Below are 22,630 nucleotides of genomic sequence, written 5' to 3'. Positions count from 1 at the left end.
CAATCCCAGCCGAGGAAGAAGGGTCTTGTCTAGCGAAACAATCTGACGAAATACTTTTAACGCTCATCTTGTCTTGCTCTGTCTGAACTCTGTGTATTCTGGCTCAAGACAGTTAGGGTATGTCGAAAAAATCTGATCATATTTTCTCCCTCAACTTCAAAAATCATTTCAAATTCTCCTACATTGCTGCAGAAGTATCGATCCAGTCTTTGCAAAGTGAACATGCAAAGAAGATCAAACACCCTTAACAAAAAAGGTAAAACAGCGATATTTTGTTGACAAAGATCATGAAATGGGAGTTTTTCGACATACCCTAACTGACATGAACCGGGAAGAGCAAAACAAGACGAGCATTTGGCATTAAAAAAGTATATAAATTGTATTATTTTTATGAAAACAACCAATCGTTTCTCTAGATAAGATTCTTCTTCCTAGGCTGGGATTGTTTACAACTGCATTTGGGATCATTTGAAGGTGCGTTTAAACTGCATTTTGGAAGTTCTAACTCGGGACACCATATCAGTCCATTATATGGAGAAAAATCCTGAAATGTTTTCCTCAAAAAACATAATATCTTTACGACTGAAGAAAGAGAAACATGAACATCTTGGATGACAAGGAGGTGAGTACATTATCTGTAAATTGTTGTTCTGGAAGTGGACTTCTCCTTTAAGTGAATATGTCACGTACTTAAAGTGCTCCTATTATGCCATTTTAAAGGTTCCTAATATTGTTTTATGAGTCTCCTAAAACAGGTTTACATGTATGCAAGGTCATAAAACACTTTAGTTTTCTTCTGAATGATTCATAAACAACTCGTGCGAAGCAGTTTGAAGAATCAGTCTCTCTAAACCCCTCCTTTCCGTGAGCCCTCACTGCTGTGATTGGTCAGATGGTGCAGTCCTTTATAATTGGTTTACCACATACAGCTCGTGTCGGAAAAAGAAATGCCATTGCCATAACTGAGTGACAGGCCTGGATACTTGTCAATACATAGAAAAGATGGCATCGATTTTACCTTACCAATTCGAGCCGGAGTCTGACGATGAAATGGCTGAATTGGCTGATCGACAAGTTAGCACGGTCTACTGTGGAAAGTGCTTGCAATTTGCTTATGTAAGCGAACACCTCTATGTTGTAAACTTCAACATTGTATAATGCTTTAAGTGGCTTTCAGTCAAGCTGCATCAATCACAAATTTTTAGACTACAGTGGGCACACAGCTGAACAACAGAACTACAGAATCTTGATTTAGCCAGTTAGCAAGACATGTGCAGGGTTGTTACAGAACATAACATACACAACTATGTATTCTGAACGATCGCTAGAAAATAAATCTTTGTAGATTCATCTTTTGGAAGTGAATATAAAACAAATTTACTCTCACAGCATAGGATACAGCGTCTCCTCGACATGAGGTAAACCACATGGAAATTTTACTGTGTTTGTGGGCGGGTAAGTTGTTCGCGACATAGAACGTGGGTAGACATTATGCAAATGTGTTACTTCGTGACGTATAGCTGTAACAGAAAAAGATTCGAATTCCTGATGACACGTTCAGGTGATTGTGAGCCAACTCTTTTTTTTGATAGACAATAACTTTATTTATCATGCACTGTCGGCTTCACAACTTTTCAGATAGTTTATGTTCACATACAGCTACATGACACACTGCATGAAAGGTCATATTTGAAAAGGCATAATAGGAGCACTTTAAAGCTCTTGAAGACAGTGAGGCAAAAAATGTCTAATTTAGTTTTAAAGCTCAAAGAGATGGAGGAAACCTAAGTCATGCAAACCTAAATTATGAATGTTTTTAGTCTAACAAATCCAAGTTTCTTATTTATATGTTAAAAAAAAGTATTAAATCTAAAAAAAAAATGCATTGCCCTTTTTAAAAAGTGAGCCATTCAGTAATCCAATAAAACAATAGACACCACAGTTAGTTCTGAAAATAACACTTTATTTCCTTTTATATTCTAGCAGTTTAACAGATATCAGTGATACGTCTCATGCTCATGAATCTCATGTTGCTGTATCCCATATCTCTGAAGCTCCTGTACTCTCCAGGTCTGAAGTAGACCATCCTTCCTCTGTAGTGGGGCTGCTCATAGAAGAGCCAGTGGCCGTCCATCACATGGCAGGACTGGCACTCAGACATACGGAAACGTTCCATGATGTTTTCACAGTCATCCATAAGTTCGTACATCTGTCCTCCGAAATTGTCCCTCTCATAGATTCTCATTCTGAAGGATCCCCTGTACTGTAAAACAACAAAAAAAGATTCATTAGAATAATGTCTTCATTATATAGCCGTTTCTCAACAATGTATGCTTACTATAATATAATGCAATGAAAAAGTGGAGTGCATTAGTAAAACTACACAACACTGTAAACAAAGTGAGAGCCGTACTGGAGGAATCATGCGGCAGGATCTGATAGTGTCGAACATCATGCCCATGCTCATCATGCGCTGTATATCATGGTACTCGCCCCTCCTCAGGAAGAACTGGTTCCCCATGAAGCTGTTGCGCTCATAAACCATGAAACAACCGCTGTCCACCCTGATGGAACCAACGCGGCTCAGGTATGAGGAGATATCAGAGCAGTCGCTCATGCAATCATAGCTGCGCCCCTGGAAGTTCCTGTCCTCGTAGAAGATGATCTGTTAATGGGATTAAAAATTCAGCTGTTTTAAAATAAACGACTTGCCTTTTAGATCTGAATTCCATTTAAAAAAAAAAAAGAATTAAAAAGGATAGTTCACCCAAAAATGAAAATTCCAAACAGTTTATGGTAATCATTGACTTCCATAGTGTGGAAAAAAATACTATGTAAGTCAGTGGCTACTGTCGACTGTTTGGTACTGATTTTTCCAAATATTCTCTTGTGTTCAACAGAAAACACTTGTACAGGTTTAGAATTTTTAACTATTACTTTAAGCAAATACAAACTGGATGCAACAATATTAAGCATATTTATTTTTCAAACACTATTACCTTGCCCATGGTGGTAGTGTGTTGTTATCTCAGTGCTTCAGCTCACTGTACCAGCTGTACTTTGATGGCCTTTGGTGGTGATCTTTATACAAAAACCAGTGACCCACATTTTGTTGTTATTCAAATGCCAAAAGCTGATGATCAAGCAGTATGACTTCTGCTGAAGTGGTCCAGTAAACTGAAACAATAGTTTTGATCCATACATCTCTGGCAGCTTTTAGTGCATTGTCTTTTATAGTATAGACAAAACTTTAGTCACATCCAGAGCGAATGTTCTTTCAATATCACAAGTGACATAATGACCGTATTCACGTGACACAGATAAAATGTGCTCTTATTACTCTAAACCAAATCATGTTGAAATACATTCATGTTTATGAGGTAAAAATAATTGATTCAACTAAACTTGGGAGTTGTAAATGTAATTTTATACTCAAATAAATAAGAGTTGGGTGTCAGGACCATGGAAATAAATGTTCATTAGGCATCAGTATAACATGTCCAGACAAAATAAGTAAATCACTAAATTATTAACAGAAATGTGTAACTGACAAAATTTCAGTGGATGTACTTTACATAATTTCTTTAAATAATGCATGTGCTAATTTTCAATAAATGTGCTAAACATTTTACTGGTTTTTACATATTTAAATGTTGCTCTGGAAAATTCTGTTTCCTCCATACTTGCATGCACATTACAAGCAAGATTGCTCCTTCAGGGAGTAATTCAATTTACATGGTAGATAAGCATTGAATTAAGCATGCAAAATATGTATTTTTCTGTTTAATATAGATTTTTAATGAACCATAAGCCAGTGCTGAAGTGATCTCATATGAAGCAAACCGAGTTACTGCCACTGTTATTGTTACTGATACTTCCGCTGCAGCTGCCGTATGCCCCAGGAGCCTCTGAAATAATTTCAGTGGGATTCGCTGTCCTGCCTTTGAATGAATTCAAGCAATTCAACACTGACTGAGCACGTTCCATGCAAAGCACAGGAACCACCTGTGTCGAGGGAGAATCGAGACATGAACGTACAAGTTCTTCATGCGATTGCTGCAAACCAATGACAGGACCGAATGCACTCGAAAATGCATTTCTGCGTTAACATTTTGAACATTAGCTTGTGAAGGGCTTGATTTTAAAACTCGCAGATCCAAGACTGGCTGTGACCCACCGCGTTTCTTGAATACAATAAAGTAGGGGCTGTAAGAGACCGGCTCTATCGCGTCCTTCACCAGTAGGTCTGTGATCTCCACACGCAAGACATGAGCATGAGGTAAACAGGATGCCCCTGAACTTGGAGCGACACCGGGCAAACTGAATCGCATAGCCATGTCTGATGGTCCGAAGAAGCCAGTGAGATAGGCTGAAGAGCGCTAGCTATGCTCTCACAGACCATGCAAGTGGGACCAAAGGAACCACAGACATACCCACAGTGGGGCAGCAAGGTGGAATGCAAGGACCTGGCTTGGGGAGCTCTGTGGTGGCCCAAACACTTACCTGGTTCCACGGTAGGGCAGAGGGTGCGTCAGAAGGCCTAGTTGAGTTCTTGAACCGCCCACTGCTGCCCACTGGTGATAGAAGATGATGAGAGAGGTACGGTTCCGCACTATCCACTGCTCTAGACAAATGCTTATAGGCCTGTAAGGGGGGAAACAGTTTACCCCGCCAGGGGGCAGTGGTGCTTGGATACAATTGCATCGCAGCTGACCGCTCCACGGGGGATCTCTGCATACCACCTGGCTACCCCACCATCGAGGGTAGTGAGGGAGGAGGAGACACTAGGTCTGTTTCTGGCAGTAAAAGATGCTGTCCATGACCTAGTAATCTCCTCATGCACCTTCGGGAAGAATGTTACTAGGGTGGGACACTGAGAACCAGCACAAGCCAATGAGAAACCAATCATCCAACATCGAGGGCTTGGTACACGGTGAAGTTTTTTCACCCAAGCCGGACCCTCTCAACGGCCCAGGCAAGCATAGTCATCATATCTGCAACGTAGCCGGATGATCATGTCTGAAGAGAGTGGGCTCGCCCTCCGATGCAACAGTCTGGTTGTCTGGAGGAGCGCCAAAGGATACGGCTGGTACATTTCGTTTAGAAGGTCCAGCACATTCCCCAGGCAACTCCACGGAGGAGAGGGCTGGGGGGACCCGAGCTGATGGATGACACTGGCTGCGGAGCGCTAAAGCTAAAGCTAAAGATTTTGGTTCCTCGGAGGGGAAACCCTCACCATAATCCTCAGATCACCCAAGCCACTACCTGAAATACACCTCCCCAGCTTTTGCCAGGAAGAGACCAAGATTGAGGCAGAAGTGAGGGGACTCCACCCCTTTTGAGGTAGTGGAGTCTTAATCACAACTCATCTTCTTGCAGTGGGTACATGACAAATGCCACCTCAGCGTGCTTGATGCCCAGACATGTGAGGCAGCAACCGTGACCATCCATCAGCGCCGGGTTTCGACTGCTTCGAAACACACAGGTGAAATGTCACCTTTAGAAAGATGCAATGTCACACCCGTGTAATGCTCTTTTAGGAAAATCACCTTTTTATCAGTGCTGAAGCACACGAGAAACAAAGCGCCTATGAAAGCAACTTAGCATCTACCATTTAGAATGTACCCAGCAGGCACACATCATAAGATGTTGATATTTCGTTACATTTCGATTGTGACATCAGGTGACCAAAATTTTATGTTAATTCAACGTCCAATGTCAGTGTTAATTTGATGTTCAATACCAACATCAGCCGACATTGATAGTTTGTTGTTTTTGGGTTGTCTAACCATAGGTGTAAATCACAGGGGGGGTAGGCGTAAATCACAGTTATGTAAACAATATAAATCACAATTATGTAAACAATATAAACACAAAAATTTAAGGGAGCCCCCTCCCTTGCCTCACAGTGGTTTGGTCCACTGCCTGCTTTCCCCCTTCTCTTCTGTAGTTATGTGTAAGTAACTAGGCTGTCAAGCCTATTTTTTTTTCACTTTAAACATCGGGTGAAGTGATAATGCTGGATCATTAATAAATTAGTAATGACTAAAAATGATGATATCTGATGTATTTTTTCTATGAGTAATTATAAGGTTACCAAGCTTAGCTTACCGTAGCTTGTCACCCACTACAACTAACACAACGATATACCGGTGTGTAAACTTATATTAGGCTAATATTGTAGACCTACCGATGTGTTGGGTTTTGCTCAATATGATGTTAAGTGGCAGATCAGTGGGCTTGCTGCGGTTGAATATCTAAATAAGAGACGTCCTCAGTCCCAGATGAAACCTAAAATACTATGTGGAGGACGCAAAATAATTCAGTAACTGTAATATAAGTGGTTTTATGTTTATTGCACCCCCCTCTCCAGTGTCAACCTGGCGTTATATTGATGTCTAGTACCTGCTGGGTAGATATAATAATATCGTTAAAAACCAAACAGACATTTAAGATCAATCCTACTTTTCCTATTTTATTTTATTTTGATTTTTTTCAGAATAATTAATAAGGATGACTCTATAATTATCCTTAATAACTGTAGCATTGGACATTGTGAAAAGTTAGGGTGTGCTGACAGGTATGGGACGTGGAGAAAGGTCTTCATGATTGGTCGACAAAGCTGTCTGTCAGGGTGTGGGGTAGGGTAAGGGCTGGATTATTAGTAGTTTCTCTTGTACTGATTGACCTTTCTGGATGCCTCCTTTCTGCACGCCCATTGCTCCAGGCTGCAGCTACCCCTGTCGTGCTGTTTGTAATAAGCTTCCTAATTAAAGTTTGAATGTCAGATTTCTAACAGTTTCAAAATTCTGCCTCAGATATGGTTTACAGAGAAAACTACGATATTACAAAACAAATTGTGTGGTCGGAAAAAAAAGTTAACTGAGGGAATCACAAAAAGAATGCTCCCCTAAATTTACCATAATCTTTTATACCAAACTACATGTACTACACAAACTACACAAGATTGAAAATAAGTAGAAAATAGGTGTTCTGAAATGGTTGGACCCATTGGATTTGACAACAAACCATTAACCTGAAGCTCTTAAAGGCACTGAAAAAAAAAAAAAAAAAAAAAAAAAAAAAAAAAAAAAAAAAAAAGTCTTGTTTAGTTTAAAAGCTCAGAGAGGTGGAAAACATGCAAAACTAAATTTGGAATGTTTTAATCTAACATATCTAAGTGACTTATTTAGGCTATATGTTAAAAAAGTGAATAAATCTAACAAAATAAAATAAAATTATTTTAAAAAATGCATTATATGACCATTTGAAAAAGTTAGCTGGTCAGTAATTCAATAAGACAAGAGACCACAGCTAGTTCTGAAAATAACTCTTTATTTCCTTCTATATTCTAGCAGTTTAACAGATATCAGTGATACGTCTCATGCTCATGAATCTCATGTTGCTGTATCCCATATCTCTGAAGCTCCTGTACTCTCCAGGTCTGAAGTAGACCATCCTTCCTCTGTAGTGGGGCTGCTCATAGAAGAGCCAGTGGCCGTCCATCACATGACAGGACTGGCATTCAGACATGCGGTAACGGTCCATGATGCTGTCACAGTCATCCATCAGCTCGTACATCTGTCCTCCGAAGTTGTCCCTCTCGTAGATCCTCATTCTGTAGGATCCCCTGTACTGTAAAACAAAGAAAGTATCTTCATTATTTAGCAGTTTCTCAGCAATGCATGCATATTATAATGTAAAGAAAAAGTGGAGTGCAATAGAAAATCTACACAACACTGTAAACAAAGTGAGAGCCGTACTGGAGGAATCATACGACAGGATCTGATATTGTCGAACATTGTGCCCATGCGCTGCATGTCATGGTATTCGCCCCTCCTCAAGAAGAACTGGTTCCCCATGTAGTTGTTGCGCTCATAAACCATGAAACAACCGCTCTCCACCCTGATGGAACCAACGCGGCTCAGGTATGAGGAGATATCAGAGCAGTCGCTCATGCAGTCATAGCTGCGCCCCTGGAAGTTCCTGTCCTCGTAGAAGATGATCTGTTGATAGGATTAAAAAATGTAGCTGATTTTAAATAAATGATTTGCCTTTTAGACTTAAATCACACTATGTGTATTATTATCCATTAAAAGAGTTGCAAACTGGATGCAATATGAACCTAAAGTTTCTATGAAATATAAAGCATATTTATTTTTCAAACACTATTACCTTGCCCATGGTGGTAGTGGGTTGTTTATCTCAGTGCTTCAGCTCACTGTACCAGCTGTACTTTGATGGCCTTTGGTGGTGGTTTTTATACAAAAACCAGGGGCCCACATTTTGTTGTTATTCAAATGCCAAAAGCTGATGATCAAGCAGTATGACTTCTGCTGAAGTGGTCCAGTAAACTGAAACAATAGTTTTGATCCATACATCTCTGGCAGCTGTTTGTGCATTGTCTTTTACAGTATAGACAAAACATTAGTCACATCCACAGCGAATGTTCTTTCAATCTGATAAGTGACATAAATGTACTTTATGCAAAAGTACAACATGTCTCATACGAACATATAAAATTCAGTGCACATTATCAGAAATGTGTAACTGACAATATTTCTTGTAAAGTTTCTTGTAATTATGCATGTGCTATTTTTCATTAAATGTGCTAAACATTTTATTTAGTGTCACATCTTTAAATGCTGCACTGGAAAATTCTTTTTTTTTTTTTTCTTCATACTTCATACTTCATGCACATTACAAACAGGATTGCTGCTGCAGAGAGTAACTCAGTTTACCCGGTAAGCACTGAATTAAGCATCCAATTTTTTCCCCCCTATTAAATAATGTTTTATCAAAATAATACATATTATTCCCACACTACTGAAAACTTTATGATAACACTTTATTTTGATAGTCCACTCCAGACATTCTACTAACAGTAAGTAACTTTGCAACTGCATGTCAGCTAGTCATTAGAGTATTAGTAGACTGTCTGCTTAATATCTTCTTACACTTTTCTAGACTTTGCAAGTATATGTTAACTTATTCTACTAACCCTAAACCTAACCTAACAGTCTGCTCTAAGAGTTAGTGGACATGTAGTTGCACAAATAATGAGAAGTAGTTGGCATGTAGTTGCAAAGTTACTTATAGTTAGTAGAATGTCTAAAGTGCAACCAAAGTGTAACCAACAATATTTATTAATTCATATTTTAGATGTTTGAAACGGTATTATCCTTTGTTTATATACCTCTGTTGTGTTTCTTTCACCTGTAATCAAGTAAATGTCACAGCGCAAGCATTTGACATTTTTTAAAATATAATCTCTTGTCATTTACATGCTTCATCTGTTTGAGAACAGAATCTCACAAACCTATAAACTATTCTGCTGTCGTACAGTGTGCAGTTAACTGTTACCTGAAGTATGTAATTTATATATATTTATATATTTAGGCTTTAGATCAGGTCAGATTTTGTGAGCAATTTATGGAAAATTTCAGGTCAGTATTTTCCTGTATAATTTCTTTGTGTTGCTACACTCTTAAAAATAAACGTTCTTTGTCAGCATCGATGGTTCCATGAAGAACCCTGAACCTCCATGGAACCTTTCAAATGCAGAAAAGGTTCTTTATAGTCAAAAAGGGTTCTTTAGAATTTTAAAATGTTCTTCAAAATGGTTCTTTTGAAGAACTGTTCACTGAAAGGTTCTTTGGGGAACCAAAAATGTTTCTTCTGTGGTATCACTGCAAAAAAACCTTTTGGAAACTTTATTTTTAACAGTGTATATGCTATATAATGACATATTGACTGTTTGTGTGTTCTGCTTAGTCATAGTAAAATTGCAAATGTGTAAAAATGTAAAAATTAAAGTGAGAAGGTAAAAAAAAGCCAATTCATTCTGTTATAAGAGGCTGATTTAGTGTTGAGAATTCAGTCAAATCAGAGTACTTTATTATTACAAATATCATTTTATTCTTATCTCTTAGTTTGTATTTCATGTCCAGGCACAAGAAGTGAAAAAATCAAAATGTTTATGAACACTTATGTTTATAAACAGGAAATGAAGAGTTCATATAAATAAGTGCAGGCAGAATGGCTAATAATCAGTGACTCGTCTGAAGGAGCCCACAATGGCACAGGTAGCACACCAGTCTCGGTATCTCCTGTATTCTCCAGGTTTCAGGAAGTACTGCCTCCCTCTGTAGTTGGGATATTCATAGAAGATCCAGTAGCCATTCATCACGTTACAGGAGTACACATGTCGATGGTGGAAACGATCGGACACACAAGGGCAGTCATCTGTGAATTCCATCATGTGACCTCCGTAGTCTGCCTTCTCATAGATCCTCAGTCTGTATGGCCCCCTGTACTGTTGACATCAAGATGCAAATGAATGATTCAGTACAGTGGTGTCAAAGACACTGTAATAGAAGTATCATTCAGTGAACCTCACCATTGGAATCTGGCGACAGGATCGAATACTGCTACTGAAGCCCATCCATCTCTGGTAGTCAGAATACTCGCCTCGCTTCATAAAATACTGGTGGCCCATGTAATTTGGACGTTCATAGATCATGAAACAGCCACTTTCTACTCTGATGGAGTTGCAGCGACTGAAGTAAGTGTGCAGGTCCGTGCAGTCGTTACTGCACTCATAACTACGACCTTGAAAATTTTTGTCCTCGTAAAAAACAATCTGAAAAAGCCAACAGAATCAACACTTTGTGTTATAGTGCAGAGATTGGGAGAATAATCCATCTGTGTCAAAGCTTAGCATACGTAGGGGAGGTGCAATTCAATGTAAATGTCGTGAAAGTGGTGCCAAAAATCCTACCTTGCCCATGGTCTCCGTTGGAGAGATTCCATATGCTTCCCAAGCTTTTTATACTGACTCTTGACAAACAATGTATTGTTATTTAAATGAATACAGGAATATGTCAGGGTACTGGCACATGTTTACCTTTTTGTTAGAGCACAATATTGGGTTCAAAAATATGGATTTTACTTGAAAAAGGATATATAATTACATGTTTGGAGTTTTCTCTTGCATAGTCCAGGGAAAGGACTGGTACGGCACCCACACATTCACAACACAATGCACACAGAACAATATGGAACATCCCTGTTTTCATTAAAGAAGTTGTTCAACAGAGGGAGCAGCTACGGAGATGCCACTCTTAACAGCACTGACATACTGAATTTTCTAATAAATTCTTTCATGTGAAAAGAGAAAATCCTATTGATCAATTCAGAGTTAACTCTGTTTTGGGGATGTTACGTGAACATTGTCTCTGATATTCAAAAGTCAAACTTTTATACACTTCATACTCCAGAAAAAAACGTCAGTATTTGTTTGTAAAACTTCTAGTTTATTTCAGCTTTTATTCAGGCTAGTGCAGTATTAGCAACAAACTAAAGGTCCAGTGAAAGGCCCAAACAGTTTTTGATATGGCATGTAAAAAGTGTGTAAAAAAAAAAAAAAAATTGTATGTTTTATTTTATTATTATTTTTTATCTACACGACAACAGAAACAGTTACCAGTGTCATTGCAGAAATATTCTATTTGCAGCAAGTTTGTCCAACATGTTTATGTAATATGGACATACATATTATTTATTTATATTATTATTTATGCTTTTTTCTAAATGTCTTTTGCAAGTATATATATATATATATATATATATACACTTGCACAAGACAAGTATATATATATGTATATATATATATAGTCTAAATATTTAAAATGGCTCAAATACTACATTAAAACTTTTTAAATGGAAAATGATGAAGACAATCAGATTTTATAAGAAGGCCTCTTACTGTAGAAACATCAAAAAGCAAGCAAGTAGTACACAATTTCATGTTTTTGTGATATCATAAAGCAACATATGACTCTGTGTGCAAATAATATTCATCAGTTGCACAAAATGGCAAGTGATTTTTTTAAATAATAAAAAATATAGTATTTCAGGAAAAAATGACCACTTAATCGTAAATTTGAATAAGTAGAACATTAGACTCATCTATCAAGTTGCATTAGCAAAAATCTGTATAAACAAACAACAACCATGACAAATTATAAGAAATTTACCTGTCTCCATCCAGTTTATACCACAACATCTTACTTTAACTATAATTCCAAATGACATAATTAATATGGATTTTGTCTTCTTTTTCAGTCTTCTTCACATCATGTCCATCACTGGTTATGTGTTTAAGAGCTATAACTTTGTATTCCCATTTTTTTTGTCTGTAATTTGCTATTTAAAAGCCACTTTGTACCACTAAAACATGCATGTGGATTAAAAACATCCTCTAATTTCCCTGAGGTCAATGTGCCTTTAAATAGCGGGGCTGCTTTTGTTTTTTGCCAGTCATGGTAGTGATAGAATTAACTACAATGAGGACAGTTAATCCAGATTGAGCCCTACATTGTTCAGCCAAAAGCATAAAGTGTATGGGAGATGGTTTGCTCTCAGTTTTGCTTTACCAAATTATCAATGAATGTTTTTTCAGTCTGGTAACCAGATTTGTAATAGAAAATGTCACTGATAGGTCAATTAAATGTTTAATAACTAGTCATAGATTAACCACTTGACTTTTTCAGTTATTAATGTCAACACTAGAACAGAAATTAGAACCAGACAAGCAAAAATTTCAGTCAAGAGATTTTATTTAATGCATATGTTGTTGCACAATTCATGTTGTCTAGTTGAAAGAGGTTATTCTTCTGAGGGATCCAATTCTTGGGGCCGTTCCTCCCCAGTCGCTGTACTTCCTGTATTCACCTGGTCCAAGGTAGTACATTCGTCCCCTGTAGTTGGGCTGCTCGTACAGAAGCCAGTGACCATCCATCACGTGACAGGAGTGGATGTCAGATGTGTGGAAGCGGTCCATGATGTTAGGGCAGTCTTCTGTGAGTTCTACCATCTGACCTCCCATATCAGCCCGGTCATATAGCCTCATTCTGTAGTTACCAGTATACTGCAAGAACACATGGATTTAAGATATATACGAAGCAACACGTTTATCATTTCATATCAAAGTGGGTTTCTGCAGTCAAAAGCAATCTATGTGTTTAAAAATGATGAACTAGAGCATAAGTTGTTGTTTTTAAAAATGTTTATTTGCTGATTCCCATCAGTCACTTACCATGGGGATCATGCGGCATGATCTGATACAGTTATTGAACCCAATCATACGCTGACAGTCAGAATACTCGCCCTTCCGCAGGAAGTACTGCTGTCCCATATAATTTGGGTGCTCATACACCATAAAGCACCCATTCTCTACCCTGATGGAGTTGCATTGGGTAAAATAGGGGTGCAGGTCCGCACAGTCACTGTTGCATTCATGATAGCGGCCCTGAAAGTTCCTGTCCTCGTAGAAGATGATCTGTTAAAGATAAAAGGTACAATAAATCTACTATACACAACTTGCAGCTGTAAAGTGGCTTCATGTTATAGGGCTGAAATCCATTATTAGTCTATGAGTCTATAAGAGTAAGAGCTGCCATCTTACCTTTCCGATAGTCATGTTGGCATCTGGCAGGGCTACTGCTCGACACTGGCATCCAGTTTATCACTGTCTTTTATAAAACCTAGAAGCTGCTCTGTGATTGCACAGCATAAAGTATTGTCATTCAAATAAATCGAGCCCAGGGAGATAGTAATAGGGGCTGGAATCAGGGGGGCAATGAAACAATCTGATTATGTTTGGCTTGGCCCTGGTGGAGTTTTTCCATATTCATCAAAATGCACCGTCCCGTCCTGCTAGCAGAAGCTTCAGTCTGACTGCAATCAGCACAATGAATCAATGCAAAAGCAACAGGTCTTATTGAATCATATGAGTATCATAAAGCTGCAATATTATTATATGATTCATCTTATATAATGAGCAAACTGAAAATACCAATAAACTAACGTGAAAGTGGAACATGAAGGAATTTCTTTAAAAATCTTGTTAAAAAAAGTAGAAACACACCTACACTATGAAAAATATACTGTCGAACATTAAGTAAAGCATTCTATGAGTTAAAATAAACTAATTCAAAATAGATTCAAAATAAATAAACATTTATTTCTGAGGTAACATATAAGTGCATTTAAAGCATAAAGGCTGCATACAATAAATTGTTATTCAACATGATTGCCTGCGTTGCTTAAAGGGATAGTTCACCCAAAAATGAAAATTCTGTCACTAATTACTCACCATCATGTTGTTCCAAACCTGTAAGACCTTTGTTCACCTTCGGAAGACAAATTGAGATATTTTTGATGAAATCCGACAGCTTTCTGATCCTGCATAGACAGCAACGCAACTACCATGTTCAAGGCCCAGAAAGGTAGTAAGGACATCATTAAAATAGTCCACATGACATCAGTGGCTGAATGTTAATTTTAGGCAGGGGCTAGTTACACTAAATGTAAATAGCGATAGAGGCTTTTTACACTAACTGCAAATAGCAATGGGTTTTATTTACACTAAGTGCAAATAGCTATAGATTGTATTTACACTATGTTAAAATAGCAAGATTTTCTGCTATTTATAATAATTATTGCAAATAAAGTCAATTATCTGCACAGTATTGTAGTATATTATAAAACAGTATTCAGTAATAACGTATTGAGTGCAAATCATAGTTTTAATTCAAATTATTAAATGGATGCTGCCTTATTGGGACAATAAGCCCTCCCTACACCCACCCAATACTTGATTTTCAACTTTTTGATTATTTCCTTAATTTTTAATGCAAATAAATGCCTTTCTGATAAGACGTGAGATTTGAAAAGGGAGAAAAAATTTTGCCTAAAGGCGGATTCAAACCCAGATTGATCGCATTGGAAAGTACTCCTTGAGCTTTATCATCCGTGTGACTGGAGCCAATGCTTCGCGAATGTCTTTTGTAGTGTTGACTATCCCAATCACACGGAACAAGTGTAAATAGCCTCTTCCAACAAGACGGGCTATTTGCACTTAGTGTAAATAGACAATCCGATAATTTTATGAAGCTATGAGAACGACGTGCATTCACAAGAGTACCATAACACATGCTTGTTGTGCTGCTGATGCAGGAGCTGGCGTTCTGACATAGAACGTCTATCTACAGTGTGCGTCGTCTTCTACTTGTAAACAAAGCCCAGCACATCAAGGTTCTACAATTTTAATGATGTGCTTACTACCTTTCTGGGCTGTTTGAACATATTAGATGCGTTGCTGTCTGTGCAGGGTCAGAAAGCTCTCAGATTTTATCTAAAATATCTTAATTTGTGTTCTGAAGATGAACAAAAGGCTTTAAAAAACATGAGGGTGAGTACTTAATGACAGAATTTTTATTTTCGGGGGAACTAATCCTTTAACATGGCAGACACATGTTAAGTAAAAGCAAATATTAAATTTAAGTCTGGTGTGCATGTTTATAAGAGTGGATATTACGTAAAAAATAAACAAATATTTAAAAACTGCTGAGCAGCCTGCATGAATATTCGTTCTAGTAATCCATAATTCGTTTGATGGAACCCACACGGGCACTCAAGCCTCCCCATTCAGTGAATCTTGTGTATTCTCCAGGCCTTATGAGGTACATCCTGCCTTTGTAGTTGGTCTGTTCAAAGAAGAGCCAGTTTCCACCAATCACCTTGCAGGAGAATATGTGGTTTGTTTGGAACACGTTCATGACGTTTGGACAGTCATCCACAAGAGCCATCATTTGACCTCCGTACTCCATTCTCTCAAACAGTTTCACCTCATGAGAAGATCCCTGTGTCTGAGAAGAACAAACAGTGTGTAAATCAACTACAACTCATTTCTCATGTACTCACTCAAACATATAGTATAATCACCATGGGAATTTCATGGCAGGAGCAGATGCAGTCATTTTTGCCCAACCAGCTATCAAATTCTGGGTACTCTCCTTTTCGGACCAAAAACTGCTGGCCTTTGTAATGGGGTTGTTCGTAGATCATGAAGCATCCACTTTCCACCATAATGGAGTTGCAGCAGCTAAGATAGCAGAGCATATCTGAACAATCACCACTGCATTCATACTGATGACCCTTAAAATTCTTGTCTTCATAGAAAATGATCTGTTAATAAAAGAGAAGAAAATCCATATGCATGTACAGTTGACAGTAAAACCAATGTAAATATCTTGAAGGTAAACAATACTTTTGCATGACTTTTCTCACTTTCCTTACAATATTGCTTTACCTTCCCCATTTTTGACAGCAGCTGTGCCATGTGAGCGTGACACTCTTTGGTATATATAGGCACGAAGTGCCGACACCGTATGTGTCATTCATATTATAATTCCATACACACAAAAATCCTTTTTTGCCATTTGGTTAAAAAAAGTTTTATTGTTAGAAATCTTTTGTTAAAAATATTGCCAGCACTGCCATTTTGTAAATGAAAGCAGCTAATAACTGAGGCTGTAGTCACATAATGAAGAGATGAAACACATGGAAAATCAATATTAATATCTATACCCAATTGCCAATAAGTCATGATAAGTCATCATGTGATTATATTACCTTAAATATATGAATTTACAATAACCAGTTGTGTGGGATTTGCATAGAATTAATATGTTGTATGATTAATATGTTAAATATAAATGTATGCATTTAAATTTATGCATGCATTTATTAATTAATTAATTAAATTATTGATTATTTAATTTAACGAATTTTAACTCATACGTTATATTACATTTTTTACTTTATACTCATCATGTGCTTATATAGTGGTAGCACAGTGAAAAATTGTGTAAAATCAGATATTATTGATACATATATATTTTGAAACTGTGTTTTGACTATACTTTTAAATATATACTGTACTTTACACTTTAATACATTTATTTATTTATTACGCTTTAATCCATAGCGATTTATAATTCACTTCAATCCTCAACAGGGTTTACCTGAACCAAACTTAGTCTCACTAAGTTATAACAGTCCTTCTTTTTAATGTTTGTCTGTATGAACACTGCATTAAACATAAGCCATATTATGATAAAGCACGTTTTCTACATTTTATCTGTTCATCATTAGTTATTTATATAATATACAGCACAAGCAGAGAGAACACTCGAAACCTGTCTCATGGAGGAAAATGTCTCTATAGTTTTATTCAGTTCTCTGAACAGTGTCAGGCAGTCTGGCAGTCTATAGCAAGTGTCGTCATCAGTCAGTGACCCCTCCAGGTAGAGGGTGCAAGAACAAAACTCAAGACACTTGAGCACAGACACCATTTTATTTAGTGTGTGAAAAAGTGCATACAGCAGACATTTCACAAGGACTCCTTTCATTAGAGATCCATGATTCGTCTGACGGAGCCCATCCTTGAACTTGTGCCGCCCCAGTCACTGTACCTCCTGTACTCACCAGGCCTCAGGTAGAAGTGCCTGCCCGTGTAGTTGGGCTGCTCATAAATAAGCCAGTGACCGTCCATCACGTGGCAGGAATGGAAGTCGGACATGTTGAAGCGGTCCATGAGGTTGGGGCAGTCATCCTCAAGCTCCATCATCCTGCCACCCATGCCCTGGCGCTCATACAGCCTCATTCTGAAGGCTCCACGGTGCTAATGGGTAAAAGAACAGGAAGTTCAGGCTGAGTGCTTAATTAAAACAAGACAGTTTATACTTTAGATAACAGTTAGCTTCAGTGTTTACCACTGGGATCATGCGACAGGATCTGACGCAATCATTCATTCCCATCGTACACATGTAATCAGGGTACTCGCCCCTTCTCAGAAAGTACTGGCGACCCATGAAATTGGTTCTGTCGTAGACCATAAAGCAACCGCTTTCCACTCTGATGGAGTGACAGCGATTGAAGTAGGAATGCAGGTCAGCGCAGTCACTCATGCACTCATGGTAACGGCCGCCGAAGTTTCTATCCTCGTAAAAGATAATCTAGAAGAAACATTTCAGATAATGAGAGCAGCACATTAATAATTCATATATGGCTAATACATTATTCTAATTCGTACAGACCTTTCCCATGTTTGTGTAGGCTTTGAACTTTTTCCTGTGCAGGTGCCAAATGCTGCTGGAACTATAAATATATATGCAAGAAAATAATGGTACTACTGTTGGTGTTGTCATTTAAATCACACTGTACTCGTGTCAGCAGAAACTGTACAGGAATATTGCAAACATGGACAGTTTCACCCTAAACAATCACTTCGATTGCCTCCATAACATTAGTTTTTCTAGCAAAAGCCGCTCTGGTGAAAACTGCTGGAAAGGTCTGGGGAAACAATGTAACAACAGTGTTATTTGTCCGCACTATTTTGGCATTACATATCACAAGTCTGTTTGTCTGTGTAAATAAGAACATTTAATTAAACAAAAGGTTTTGTTTTTGAAATTGTGAAATGCTGTTAGTATGGCCAGTGTTGAGAAGGTTACTTTGGATTGCAAGCTAGATTACAAGCTATTTAATGTAGATTTTAAAGTAATGTAACTGATTACATTTGATTACTTTTTTTTTCAACTGTTAATCATTTTTAATCATTTATCATATGATAAAATATTTAAAGCAGACCAGTTTGTAGCCTTACAGTGATACTTAACACTGATTACTGTTTCGAAATCCTTGATTACTTGAATTAAAATAAAAACTTTAGCACCTATTTTACTTTAAGATTGTATTGAGGTTAAATGCAAATTTAAAATCATAACAAGATATGTGGCGCTGAACCACAAAACCAGTCATAAGTATGGGATTATTTTTGTGCCAATAAGAATGAACGTAACTTTATAAAACTGAACGTATCTTTCCAAGAAACGATCAAAAATATGCCACTGCAAAAGAAGAAAAACACAATGAAAATGAAAAAATGAACTCAGTCGCACGAATTTAACATGCTCTTCAAATATGCTTCATTCTTTGTTAGTGATTTTCAAAGAATCGTTTTCGTGAATCATGGATCCTGAATGCGTTACCACAGCTTTCGCTTACGCTTCGCAAATTTTCGTTTGCTGTTTTGGCACAAACCTCTCGTGGGGGCGGGCTTAACAGCGATCTACTCTGATTGGCTAATGAGCTTTTGATGGACAGTTGCTCTCTGACCTGGAAGCACGGACGGTGACGTCAGTGGCGCACATATTGGAAAGTTGTTGCGGTGTGCAATACGTCGTGCTTTGTTTATATTAAGTATTAATGTTATTAGTATTTCACCTACGGTCGTCTCTTAGTTTCTAAAGATGAGCTCCCAGGAGAGACACGGAGCGGCATCATCTTCCACCTCAGCTTGTCCCTCAGGGCAGCTTGAAGTAAGTTCGTGTTGCTAAAGTAAGGTTAATCAATAACATTGATAAAAGTTTTATTCATGTACAGTGTGCAACAGTCCTGATAGTTTCTATAAACAAAGCACGACGTATTGCGCCACTGACGTCACCGTCCGTGCTTCCAGGTCAGAGAGCAACTGTCCAATCAAAAGCTCATTAGCCAATCAGAGTAGATCGCTGTTAAGCCCGCCCCCACGAGAGGTTTGTGCCAAAACAGCAAACGAAAATTTGCGAAGCGTAAGCGAAAGCTGTGGCAACGCATTCAGGATCCATGATTCGCGAAAACGATTCTTTGAAAATCATTAACAAAGAATGAAGCATATTTGAAGAGCATGTTAAATTCGTGCGACTACGTTCAGTTTTATAAAGTTACGTTCATTCTTATTGGCACAAAAATAATCCCATACATAAGGGTCAATTTTTTAAATTGATTGTTAGCATAGGACAATATTTAGCCGAGATACAGCTATTTGAAAATCTGGAATCTGAGGGTACAAAAAAAATATTGCGAAAATTGCCTTTAAAGTTGTCTAAATTAAGTTATCAGCAATGCATATTACTAATCAAAAATTAAGTTTTGATGTACTTACGTTATGGAACATGATCTTTACTTAATACCCTAATGATTTTGGCATAAAAGAAAAATCAATAATTTTGACCCATACAATGTATCGCTACAAACATTTTTTACAGTCATGATGCAAACGCACACCTATAGAGGTGCCAGTTAGAAGAACAATCTTTTTTTTTATTATTAAGATTTATTTTTGGTGTTTTATGCCTTTACTTAAATATGACAGAGTAGTTGGACAGGAAGGGGGTGGGATCAGGAAAGGTCCACGAGCCGGGATTCGAACTCGGGACACCCGCAGCAAAACGACGCTATATGTCAGCGAGGCTATTGGCACCAACTTAGAAAAACAAACTTAAAGAAAGATTATAACTGCACACTCACTTAAGTGTACATTACCTTTTATTGTCAACATTTTGAGTGATCACCTGTGAGTGATGATCTGCTCTATTTATATTGCTTTCCATTTTGTAAAGTTTTATCTGATACATTGATAATAACAGATAACATACACTTAAGTGAGTGTGCATTTATAATATTGCTACAAACATACCTGTGCTACTTTTGACTGGTTTTGTGGTCCAGGGTCACATATAGTTTAACAGCTATGATACTGTATTTGAAATCAGATCTTTCCATAGCAATGACAGGAAACACAGGCATCTAACAATGCTTTGGAAAGAAAAAGTTAATCTTAAAAGAAGAATAAAAAAATGAAGAATAAACATAAAGCCAAATTGTAAATAAAACAGCTATCGAATAAGCATGTGTCCTATGTGTCCTAAACTTCTTAAACATTGGTGTATATTTTAGAGCAGTCAATGCTTTGGGAAAGAAATCACGTGTGTGTGTGTGTGTAAAGAAAAATGTAACCCCCTTTGTAACTGTAATTAAAATACACATTTTTTAGTAACTGTAACAGATTACAGTTACATTTATTTTGTAATTAAATTACATATAACTAGATACTCCCCAACACTGACTATCCTCCTTATTTTTTGTGGCCATGTAAATATAATGTGACTGGCTTCTGGTCTCATCCGTGTTCAGCTATTTTTAGCTATATATAACAGCTCGTTTTGCTGGTTGATATTGCAGATTGGTGTGTTATGCCAAATTATTTTAATGTATTATCTTAATTATGAACAAAGTGGTTAAGAGTGCAAACAGTGAACTGGAAGTCTAACACACTACCAGAAAACCGCTAACTTCCACAGAAATAAGGTGGATATAACTTGCTTGACTTCTAAAACATGCTATAATTTTGATATAGATATGTAATGCCTACAGTGTATTTTTAAATCATTTACACTGGAAAGCACAAGGAAATACCGATCTTTTAAGATTTAAAGCATGCCCCCACAGAAGCTTTACAGCTTGAAATCTATCTGAAAATGGACAGCTGTGGTAATCAACACACCTGCAGCATGAATACATACACTGCCAAGAATTTGCTTTGTGACATTTTATTGACAAGTCAATGCCAGAAAAGGCACAATTATTTTTATAATGTGAATTCTAAAAATCAGTGATTCTGCGGAAGGAGCCAATGGTGGCACACACGGCACCCCAGTCACTGAACTTGCGATATTCGCCAGGAGGCATGAAATATTGACGGCCTCGATAACTGGGGTGCTCATAGAAGGTCCAGTAGCCCTCCATGACATTGCAAGAGTGAACGCTGCGGCACTGGAAACTTTCATTAATGGACTCGCAGTCATCACTGAATTCCATCATCTGACCTTGGAAATCTGGCCGATCATAGATCCGGATGCGGTAGGATCCATCTCTTTGCTGCAACACATTTCAAAAGTTTTTTTTATTTTTTTTTTTAAATAAAGGTTTAAATGGGCTGGAGTATGAATATCTGGCATGTAAATGTGTGCATAACAATACAAAATATAACAGATTAATAAAATGTGGATATTGAGAACAACAGCTGTGTGGCAGAACAGTAAACAACAAAAATGGAATAAAAAAATAAATAATACATATAGATGTGGAAATAGTCATAACAAATATCACAGAATCATAAACATGCATATTACTCACATAGGAAAATGTACGGCATGAGCGAATGGTGTCATTGTACCCCATCCAGTGCTGGTATTCAGGATATTCCCCTCTGGTTAGCACATACTGGAAACCAGAGTAATTGGGTCTTTCATACAGAACCCAGCAGCCACTCTGCACTCTGATGGAGTTGCATCGACTGAAATGAGGGTGCATGTCTGGGCAGTCTGTGTCGCACTCATAGGAGCGACCCTGGAAGTTTCTGTCTTCATAAAAGATAATCTGAAATCAAAAGATGTCTCAAATTAAAACAATTTAAGCAGACAACTGTAACAGCTCTGTTTATAGTCATAGTAGTATTAATTCTAATGAACATTTCCTTAAATAATGCAAAACATAAAGTAGTTATAATTTTTTCTCATTTACCTTACTCATTTTGACGTGAGCCTCCAGAAACAGTCCTAAACATGAGAAACAGTCAAACAAGCTGGGGCACGAGGTCTGCTTTATAAACCGCCATCAACATGGTGGATCAAACTTTATTTGTCCTTTCAATGACTGGGATTTGGGACTCTGATTGTGGTGCCAACCTCTTAATCCTATCCATAGATTTAAAAGCCCTGATTCATCAAATCAAAATTCCTAGCTGGCAATTTACTGACCTCAGCTGCCCTCCTCTGTTTTTATCCAGACACTAATGAGATGCTTTATGTGATGGAATTATTGCTTATGACATGGAATGCAACGTCTGAAACACACCACATTGCCACATGTAGTCCAAGAACTTTATTGATCACTGTAA

General features: G+C 37.6%; 7 protein-coding genes across 9 annotated transcripts; all 7 read right to left on the bottom strand.

The window, feature by feature from the left end:
• Window positions 1-1,942: 1,942 nt before the first annotated feature.
• Window positions 1,943-3,070, bottom strand: LOC127171299 (gamma-crystallin M1). The gene is made up of 3 exons (XM_051119845.1): window positions 3,000-3,070; window positions 2,414-2,665; window positions 1,943-2,263 (listed from the first exon to the last, which is right to left on the bottom strand). Exons 1-3 carry the CDS (start codon window positions 3,006-3,008, stop codon window positions 1,988-1,990), a joined length of 537 nt encoding a protein of 178 aa, XP_050975802.1. The 5' UTR covers window positions 3,009-3,070; the 3' UTR covers window positions 1,943-1,987.
• A 4,248-nt stretch (window positions 3,071-7,318) lies between these two features.
• LOC127170443 (gamma-crystallin M1-like) lies at window positions 7,319-8,243 on the bottom strand. Its single transcript, XM_051118390.1, has 3 exons — window positions 8,176-8,243; window positions 7,764-8,006; window positions 7,319-7,635 (listed from the first exon to the last, which is right to left on the bottom strand). The coding sequence occupies exons 1-3, from the start codon at window positions 8,182-8,184 to the stop codon at window positions 7,360-7,362; spliced, it is 528 nt and encodes a 175-aa protein (XP_050974347.1). The 5' UTR covers window positions 8,185-8,243; the 3' UTR covers window positions 7,319-7,359.
• A 1,690-nt stretch (window positions 8,244-9,933) lies between these two features.
• On the bottom strand, window positions 9,934-10,789 carry LOC127170831 (gamma-crystallin M2-like). The gene is made up of 3 exons (XM_051119099.1): window positions 10,781-10,789; window positions 10,400-10,648; window positions 9,934-10,315 (listed from the first exon to the last, which is right to left on the bottom strand). Exons 1-3 carry the CDS (start codon window positions 10,787-10,789, stop codon window positions 10,043-10,045), a joined length of 531 nt encoding a protein of 176 aa, XP_050975056.1. The 3' UTR covers window positions 9,934-10,042.
• A 1,813-nt stretch (window positions 10,790-12,602) lies between these two features.
• Window positions 12,603-13,603, bottom strand: crygm6 (crystallin, gamma M6). Its single transcript, XM_051120130.1, has 3 exons — window positions 13,469-13,603; window positions 13,100-13,342; window positions 12,603-12,931 (listed from the first exon to the last, which is right to left on the bottom strand). The coding sequence occupies exons 1-3, from the start codon at window positions 13,481-13,483 to the stop codon at window positions 12,656-12,658; spliced, it is 534 nt and encodes a 177-aa protein (XP_050976087.1). The 5' UTR covers window positions 13,484-13,603; the 3' UTR covers window positions 12,603-12,655.
• Window positions 13,604-13,640: 37 nt separating this feature from the next.
• Window positions 13,641-16,177, bottom strand: si:dkey-57a22.14 (gamma-crystallin S-1). 3 transcript variants are annotated; one of them, XM_051120133.1, is made up of 4 exons: window positions 16,157-16,166; window positions 15,790-16,032; window positions 15,585-15,713; window positions 13,641-13,740 (listed from the first exon to the last, which is right to left on the bottom strand). In XM_051120133.1, exons 1-4 carry the CDS (start codon window positions 16,163-16,165, stop codon window positions 13,732-13,734), a joined length of 390 nt encoding a protein of 129 aa, XP_050976090.1. In that variant the 5' UTR covers window position 16,166; the 3' UTR covers window positions 13,641-13,731. The 3 variants fall into 3 exon arrangements, with proteins under 3 accessions (XP_050976090.1, XP_050976089.1, XP_050976088.1); XM_051120132.1 differs by lacking the exon at window positions 13,641-13,740 and having other exon boundaries at window positions 15,295-15,713; window positions 16,144-16,177; XM_051120131.1 differs by lacking the exon at window positions 13,641-13,740 and having other exon boundaries at window positions 15,295-15,713.
• A 1,007-nt stretch (window positions 16,178-17,184) lies between these two features.
• On the bottom strand, window positions 17,185-18,011 carry crygm7 (crystallin, gamma M7). The gene is made up of 3 exons (XM_051118367.1): window positions 17,946-18,011; window positions 17,622-17,864; window positions 17,185-17,530 (listed from the first exon to the last, which is right to left on the bottom strand). The coding sequence occupies exons 1-3, from the start codon at window positions 17,952-17,954 to the stop codon at window positions 17,258-17,260; spliced, it is 525 nt and encodes a 174-aa protein (XP_050974324.1). The 5' UTR covers window positions 17,955-18,011; the 3' UTR covers window positions 17,185-17,257.
• Window positions 18,012-21,271: 3,260 nt separating this feature from the next.
• Window positions 21,272-22,398, bottom strand: LOC127171467 (gamma-crystallin M2-like). The gene is made up of 3 exons (XM_051120151.1): window positions 22,255-22,398; window positions 21,868-22,110; window positions 21,272-21,609 (listed from the first exon to the last, which is right to left on the bottom strand). Exons 1-3 carry the CDS (start codon window positions 22,261-22,263, stop codon window positions 21,334-21,336), a joined length of 528 nt encoding a protein of 175 aa, XP_050976108.1. The 5' UTR covers window positions 22,264-22,398; the 3' UTR covers window positions 21,272-21,333.
• Window positions 22,399-22,630: the final 232 nt, after the last annotated feature.

The sequence above is a fragment of the Labeo rohita genome, chromosome 9 (genome assembly GCF_022985175.1).
Source record: "Labeo rohita strain BAU-BD-2019 chromosome 9, IGBB_LRoh.1.0, whole genome shotgun sequence".
Taxonomy (NCBI): domain Eukaryota; kingdom Metazoa; phylum Chordata; class Actinopteri; order Cypriniformes; family Cyprinidae; genus Labeo; species Labeo rohita.
Note: the sequence above shows the minus strand (reverse complement) of the source record. Positions and strands in the feature narration are given on the sequence as shown.